Here is an 8,193-nt window from a genome sequence, read left to right on the forward strand (position 1 = left end):
GGGAGCCATCACACCAGGAAAGGGAAGAACACACCAGGACTTTCAGTTCTTCCTATAATGACAGCTCACCTTGACAACCTTCAGTAAGAAGGTGATAGAGACCAGCCATTATGTTTGCTAGGGTGAACCTGCTGGCTGGCCTGTAAACCACACACACACACACACTGTTCATTGGCCGTTTTTGACTGGCTTTGTGAAGTACAGGAAAGTGAGTTAATCTGGGTTGGATTACTCTCCAGTACTCAGATTGGTAGACCACCATTAACTGATTGGAACCTTTGTGCAAACCCAATAGCTACCCCTGGGTAAATGTCCCCTCAGAGCTTGGTGTGGTCCTTTGGTAGTAGGCGCTTTCGGCCACTTAGGCCTTCTCTGGGTAGGGTTGCTCAGCAGGCAGAGCCACGGTTGGACTTCAGGCCTCCAGCTCCAGGCACGTGTGTGCAGTGTGAGGCACACACTGCTGGGTCGGGCAGGCCTGTAGCTCAGACTGCAGGAAGGGTTTGTTCCCTGGCGTCCTGTACTCCCCCATATCAACAGTGCCAGAAAACACAAAGCTCTGTCTTCACCACGAAACTAGATACTTTTGTCTAGAACCTGGGCCTGCTATGAATCTGAAATAGACACCAGATCTTAATGTTTTCACAGACTAGAGACCTTCTGAGACTAAATGACAGATTACGATCTGTGAAGAAGAAACATTGTGGCAGAGGGTAAGAAGGAGGTGGACTCCACCCTGGGATTCCCTGTCTCTGAGTCCATGGAAAAGGAGGTTCCACCAGCAGGTACAGCATGGAGGTCACCCCTGTCCCTTTTGCTGAAGCTATAGACTCATAGTCACTTAAAGGAAATTTGCTTAAAATGTTTTCTCTCACACATCTCTGGGGTCCCTAAAATATGCATTTGATTTTTTTCATGAGCTTTCTGTGTTTTTTTGGGGGGGGAGAGGGTGCTTATTTTTAGAGGCAGAGTCTCTCTGTGTAGCCCTTTCTGGCCTACATAGGCCATGCTGACCTCAAACTCACAGAGACCTACCTGGCTCTGCTTCCTAGTGTGGGATTAGAGCGCCCCCATAGCAATCCCCTCCTGATTTTTTGAGACCAAGTCTTTCACTGAGCCTGCACTTGATTGATTCTATAAGGCTGGCTGGACAAATGAGCTACTGGGATCCACCTATCTGGTACTGGGGTACAGATGTGTGCTATTGCACCCTGTTTTTATGTGAGTGGTGGGTTCTGAACTTAGCATTCATACTTTTTTGGCAGGGGCTTTAGAAACTGAGCCATGGCCCAGTCCAGCAAGTTGCATTTAAAAAAAGATTGATTTATTTTTATTTATGTGTAGGAGTGTATTTTAACCTGTGTGTACTTATGGGTGCCACACGCATTCCTGGTCCCTGTGGAGGCCAGTAGAGGGTATCAGATCTTTAGGGAGAGAAGAAAACAGAGAGGGTGTGGGAAGAGTGAGCTGGCATTGAGGCATGATAAATCAAAAGGCACTAAACATTGAAAAGAACTAGAAAGGCCCACGGAATCTGGTGGGTTTGTTTTGTCTGGAGCTGGGAACTCTTCTTGCCTAGGCTGGCCTTGAACTGTGTAGCTAAGGATAGCCTTGAACTCAGTATCATCCTTCCCTTACCTCCCAGTGCTACGATTATAGAAGTGGACTACCACTCCTGGTGTTTACAGTGCTAGGGACTGAACCAGGTTCATACACACTAGGCGAATGCTCTACCAACTAAGCTTCATCTCCAGTCCTCAAACGTCCGCGTTCACTCCCAGTCGGAACCCTGCTTAGTTATGACTTTTGACGCTGGGAATCTGGAAGGGACCGTGAGATTTTATACTTTTATCTAAGACTCTCCTTCCTCCTCCTCATTCTCTTCATCTACTTCTTCCAAATATGGTCTTTCACAGCCAAAGATGGCCCCAACTTAATACAGAGCCAAAGATGACCTTGTATCTCTGCTCCTACCTCTACCAGAGTGCTGGGATTACAAACCTGAGCCATTGTATCCAATTTATGTGGAACTTTGGGATCAAACCCAGGGCTTTGAGCATGCTCTGCAAGCACGCTACCAATTGAATGGCAGTTCTTCTGAACTGTGGACCACACCTGGAGTAAACTAAGTTACCCTTCTGCCTTAGTCTAATCAAATAAGGGCCTTTTGGAGTCTGGTTAAACAAATTCCAAGCCAATCTTCTGTGATGACCCCTTTCAGGCTGGGCTCCAGTGTCACCTCCTCTAGGGAGCTCTCTGATATGCCTGGGTCTAACAGTGTGCCTTATCAGTCCGGCTGGGAGCCTCTGTCTTCATAGCCCTGCCTCACTGTGACCACACCTCTGCCACACTGCACTGTAGTCAGTGCCTAAAGTGCCCGTATCCTTGGCACTGGCACAGGGCCTGGCAGCTTCAACAGAAGACCATAGTTTATTATGGTCAAAGGTGAGTTGGCCTAGGACTGTGGTTCTCAACTTTCTTAATGCTGTGACCCTTTAATAGAGTCCCTCATGGTATGGTGACTCCCAACCATAAAATTATTTCATTGCTACTTCATAACTAATTTTGCTACTGTTATGAATTCTAATGTAAATATATGATATACAGGCTATCTGAATGCTACCCCCCATGGGGTCATGACTCACAGATTGAGAACGGCTGGCTGAGGAGCATGATTTTAAGTTAGCTTGAATGACTAGCTCCACCATGGAAGAAATGACACGAACCTTCACAGTTACAGAACAAAACAAAGGCATAGCATGAATCATTGTTTCCCAAATACATCTGTGGAATCAAGGTTAGGTGAGCTATAGACATGCAAGGTCATTTCTGCTCTGTTAAGTGTCATCTTTGTTATCCCCCAACCCCACCCCACCTCCACACTCCACCCCACCCCCTGTCCTAGGGCTGAACCCATAAATGTTACTTTATAGCATTCTTAGTTTCCGGCTTCAAGGTTGCTGTAAAGCCTTCCTTTGTCAGGCTTTGTGATCCAAAACTGCATCCACTGATCACCAGGATGTTAGGTAATATCCAGAGACTGACGATACGTGAGTATTGGAAGCCTAGGATGTTAGGTAAGATCCAGAGACTGACGATACGTGAGTATTGGAAGCCTAGCAGAGCCCAGGGGAGCTTCAGCTCTGGATCTGCAACATCACAGCTCTCCATAACATGATGATCTAGTGAGTTAAGGCCGAACATCCTCAGGTTCTTCTAGGTGGATGCAGCCTCTTCAGAGAACTTGACTTGAAAGAACTCAGTAAAGGGGCTGGAGAGATGCCTTGGTGTTTAAGAGCACTGGTTGCTCTTCTAGAGGACCCAGGTTCAATCCCCAGCACATACATGGTGGCTCACAACCATCTATAACTTTAAACCTAGAAAGTCTGGAATAACATAAAAATGTAAAGAATTCTGTAACTATTTGTGACATAAGTGACTAGAAGGAGAAACTAGAAATGGAGCTTGGCAGAGACACAGCGACACAGCATGCTCCTGACCAGGACTTACAGGCCAGGCCTCTGTTTATTCTCAGGGTTATAAAGACCCACTTGGCTCTGGTCATGGCCTGAATCATATCCTTAAGTTCATATAGTGCAGCCCTGACCCCCATGGTATCTGTCTGGGAGGTAATTGGGAAGTGGAGACAGGATGATCAGTAGTTCAAGGTCACCCTCACATACAGAATGAATTAGAGACCAGCTTGAGCTGTACAAGGCCTTTTCTCAAAGAACCAGTGAGAAACATGGCTGAGGAGCCACAGTGTAGTCACTCAGTGGAAGTAGACAGGAGAAGTAATTAAGACCAAGTGAAGTCACAAGTCTGGAGGCCTAACCCAATAAGCCTGGAGCCTGAAGGAGAAGAGGTGCCAGAATGCACGCACACAGACAAAGGGCTGTGTAAGGACTCAGTAAGAAAGTGAGCCTGGGCACATCAAGGGGTCATGGCTCTGGAGAAAGCAAAGCTGCCTGCTAGCCAGCCTGAAGCCTCCAGAACTAAGAAATCAGCCTTCTGGTGCTGCAGCCACCCAGTCTGAGGCGTATGGTAATGGCAGCCCTGGTGATGGCCTGGGAACAGACCGGGACCCTATGGTTTCTAAGCCAGCTCTGTTTTCACAGAGATCTCCTTTGGAAGGCAACTTGGCTGGTGTTCTCCACTTCTCCAAGGCCAGGGGTGGAGCACTTCATCTGGGGTAGGGACTTCTGCCAAGTAACTAGAGAAAGGGAGCCCTCCTAAGACTCAAGTGATAATTCTCAAAGGGACATGTCTGAATTCCAAAACTTGGCTCTTGGGTGATGTTTTCTCCTGTCCACTTCCACTGAGTGACTACATCTGTGGCTCCTCAGCCATATTCCTGCTGGTTCTTTGAAAAAAGGTCTTTTACAGCCCAAGCTGGCCTCTGACTCATTGTGTATTTGAGGATGACTTTGAACTGCTACCATCCTGTCTCTACTTCCCAAACCCTGGGATTATAGGCATACACCACACACTACAGTGCCAGGCTTGGTTTCTTTTCCTTCCTTCCTTCCTTCCTTCCTTCCTTCCTTCCTTTTTTCTTTCTTTCCTTTATTTTTATTTGTTTTCAGAGTCTTACTTATTTTTTTTAGTTAACTGTGCATGTATGTGTTCATGTCTCTATATGGGTATGTGTATGGGTATGTGTAAACACAGTTGCCCTCAAAAACCAACGGCATCAGATCTCCCAGGGCTGAAGTGACGAGCAGTTGTTAGTCACCTGACTTGGGTGCTATATTAGGGACTCCAGTCCTATGTGAGGGTAGGAAGGGTTCTAAGTAAATGAGCCATCTCTCTAGCCCTCAGGTTCCTTAATGAAATCATTTCCCTTAGGGTCGCAGAAAAAATTCCTGAGCATTGGAAAAGTCGTGTGACTGTCATGACATATGATATGTATGTCATTCACATAGAAGACAGAGAGTAGCTCAAGCCTCTTTGGACCTCAGTTTCTCCATAGATATAACAATATCGCCTGAGCATAATGGCACAGACCTGTAATCCCAGCACTAAGGTAATAGCTCCGGCACTGTCCACGGTACCAAGCTCAAGCATAGGCCTGGGGGATTAAAGAAATACTCAGACTCTGGTCATCCGTTGTGAGAGAATGCCAATGCCTTTACTGAGCAGATTCAATATATACACCAAGCCAGGGAAGGAAAAATACAAAGTCAGGAAAAAACAGGAACTCAACTAGGGGGCAATAGGATGTCAAGTGTAAATTCCCTTCCTGGGACACCATGCCTTAGTCAGGATGCTTTGATCCTAGAGGAACTGCAGAATGTTACTTAGTAGACAACGGCATACAGAAAGGCTCAGCCAGGGCATAGCAGCCCTTCGGGGTCCTACAAGTCCCCTGTTTTTATTTTATAGGCGAATAGCGTCTGTCTTAGGTCACCTTCCGTCAATCCCAACTACCCGTCATTGGGAATCCCTGCCAGCCTCAGGGCCCCTGTCTTAGGTAGGTAAGGACTGCAAAGGAGTTGCCCGTTATCGACTAACTATTCTCAGTAAAGGCTGAGCCAAACCTGGGCAGAAGGGTTCTCTCGTGCCAGCAACATGAGCACCTGCTTAGTGACTGCCTGGGACTGGATCTGCTGTCTGTGAAGGCGGCAAAGAAATATCAATCCTGCTGTGGCTGCCCCAAAGGCTAGGACTCCCAGAGACAAGGACTTCTATCCCATCCTTTAAGGAGCCTTCTGGCCAGTTTGAGTCCTGCTAGAAACTTCTCTCCATAGAGAGGCTGCACACAAGTAACATTAAAATTAACATAAAAAGATTGTTGATGTCTCAGAATTAGCAGCAGCATTTCTAATAGTCTTGTTGATGGGAACTATAACTGGCCAGATCAAGCTGCTTATCCCCATTGACATCAGAACTGGGAGTTTCTTCACGAGGCTCCAGTAGATCTCCACTTGGGCAGGTTGCGTAGTGACAGGATGCACACAACACTCAGGAATCCAAACAGGAGTTTCAGCATCTTTAGGAAAAAACACAAACAGAACCTCTCACCCTGACTAATACAGGGTCAGGGCCTTTCCATTTCTCTAAGCCCAGTGCCTTCTGGGCTCATTTCCAGTGTCTGTCTCCTGCAGACAACGCATCGTTAACCACTAATAAAAAAATTTTAAATATATAAAATAAAGGATAACCTTGCATGAGATGAGGTAACCTCCCCTCTTTTTGTTTTTTCAAGATAATTTTTCAAAGTTAAATGTGCTCTTTCCACTATAGCCTGGCCTTTAATGGCTTAGCCATCTCTCCAGCCCTGAGTTACTAGTTAAACCAAATTTCTATTATCAAAGTTGAATTTTTAACCATACCCAATAAACACTTTTTAAACTTAAAACAATGAAACAAAAACAGACAATTAACAGATTGGTGCACCAAGGACAGACAATAGACAGGAAAAGCAGAACTAAGAATTTCTCCAGTAGGAGCCAGAGAGAAAGCAAGATGTATCCCAGGAGGGCTCTGAATTGCGGTATAAGGATGGAAACATGATGGGCAGAATTCTCGCTGCATTGTCACTGATTAAACTCATGATGTGCTCATTATTCCAGTTATAGAGTGCCCGCTCTGCCACCTGGAAGTGAGGGCTGGAAACACATTTGGCTAACTGTCGGAAAAGAGGCTCCATGATCTTCACAAATTCTGATGGTTCAATTACATCTAAAATTTCTTCTAATTCATTTAAGAACATTACTTCTTTTGGACTGTGAGTCTTTGGCCAGTATTTGAGAAGTGCCATTACTACTGGTTCAGTGAGGGTGCTGTTCTTCTCTAAAAACTGCATGACATAGTATACCAGCTTGGGATGGTAGACACTCAGGGACCTCACTTTGTATAAGGGCAGCAACACCTTCAACAGGAAAATCTTGTGCTCTTCCTTTAATGGTAAGGCAAATCCATTAATTATACTTCTCAGGATCTCCAGTAATTCTGCTATGCCATTGTGGTGCTCTGTCTCATAGATAAACCTATAAAATATATTACTGATCTGTTTCCTGATATAAGCGAGCAGGCCTAAGAACTTCACATAGATTCTGTGCTGGGTCGTTTTTAGAAAATCTCTCTCCCAAGGATCCTCACTATTAAAGAGTTCTAGAAGCTGCAATAGAAACTTCTGTTCAATATATTTCTTTGCTATATTGGGTTGTAAATCTGGAGACTCTAAAAATCTTAAGAAAAATTCATAAACAAGCTGTGGATGAGGCCAAGTTGCTTCTAACATTGGTTCATCTCCTCCTGGGTCAAATTCTGCTCCCATAGGATTGGAGGAGGGTAGCAAGGTTCGAAACATATTAACTGCAAACGTGTGGACAGCTTTGGGGTAAATGGGCTCTGTGATCGCGTTCTGGTTGTGGGTGATATGTTCCACCATTTCACTTAGCGCAGCTCACTTTACTTCTTTCCATTTTAAGTCACTCAATGGGTCAGAAGCAAAGTCAAAGAGGATACAACACTGACTTAGCTTCTGGATAAAAAGCTTCTCTTGACCCACAGGAGGATCATCTTGCAAAGATGGGAATTTTTGCAGTTCTGTATTATTGCTGGCATTAACCCGTGAAGAGTTCTGCCATTTGTCTTTCTTCACAGGGACTACGATTGGCTGAGGGACTGGTACTTTTATTTTAGTAGGTGTCGAAGACTGGACAGCTCCGAGGCTGTTTTTCCTGCTGGCTATCTCTACTTCGGCTGTATCTTGTCCTTCTCCTTCTTTTGAACCTTTTCCACTTTTCACTAGTTTTGGTGGTTCTTTCTCTTTCTTGGTTTTATTCGGTATGGCTGGTGCGGACTGTGGCCTCTGCAGCTTCTGCAGCCGCACGCCACCACTGCTGCAGCAGCAGCAGAAATGCCCTGGGCCCGGCCATTGTGCCATCTGGGCTGCCACCACCGCCACCAGGGAACTGAGTAGCTCGTCCGCTCTTGCTTCCCCTTTTCCAGGCTCCCGTTCCCATTTTCTGACCTTGCATTTCTTCAATTTTTCCTTTCTAAAATTTCTTCCTCATCCTCAGAGCTGGAGCTATTCTCCACCTCATACAAGGATTCCTTACCTGCATCATCCCGTGTCAATACACATAGAAAGGAACTCACAATTCCCATGGTGTGATCAAAGCTCACACTCTCGTAGCACTGCTTTCAGTTTGATCCTGCGCCGCTTCTCCAATATGTTCCACTCTC

The 8,193-nt window shown here is 45.7% G+C and overlaps 1 protein-coding gene across 1 annotated transcript; it reads right to left on the reverse strand.

Annotated features, from left to right (window-relative positions):
- Positions 1 to 675: 675 nt before the first annotated feature.
- LOC114638940 (serine/threonine-protein phosphatase 2A 56 kDa regulatory subunit gamma isoform-like) lies at positions 676 to 7,408 on the reverse strand. Its single transcript, XM_028787551.1, has 3 exons — positions 6,767 to 7,408; positions 6,483 to 6,595; positions 676 to 682 (listed from the first exon to the last, which is right to left on the reverse strand). The coding sequence occupies exons 1-3, from the start codon at positions 7,391 to 7,393 to the stop codon at positions 676 to 678; spliced, it is 747 nt and encodes a 248-aa protein (XP_028643384.1). The 5' UTR covers positions 7,394 to 7,408.
- Positions 7,409 to 8,193: the final 785 nt, after the last annotated feature.

Source organism: Grammomys surdaster, unplaced genomic scaffold (genome assembly GCF_004785775.1).
Source record: "Grammomys surdaster isolate TR1022 unplaced genomic scaffold, NIH_TR_1.0 125669, whole genome shotgun sequence".
Lineage (NCBI taxonomy): Eukaryota > Metazoa > Chordata > Mammalia > Rodentia > Muridae > Grammomys > Grammomys surdaster.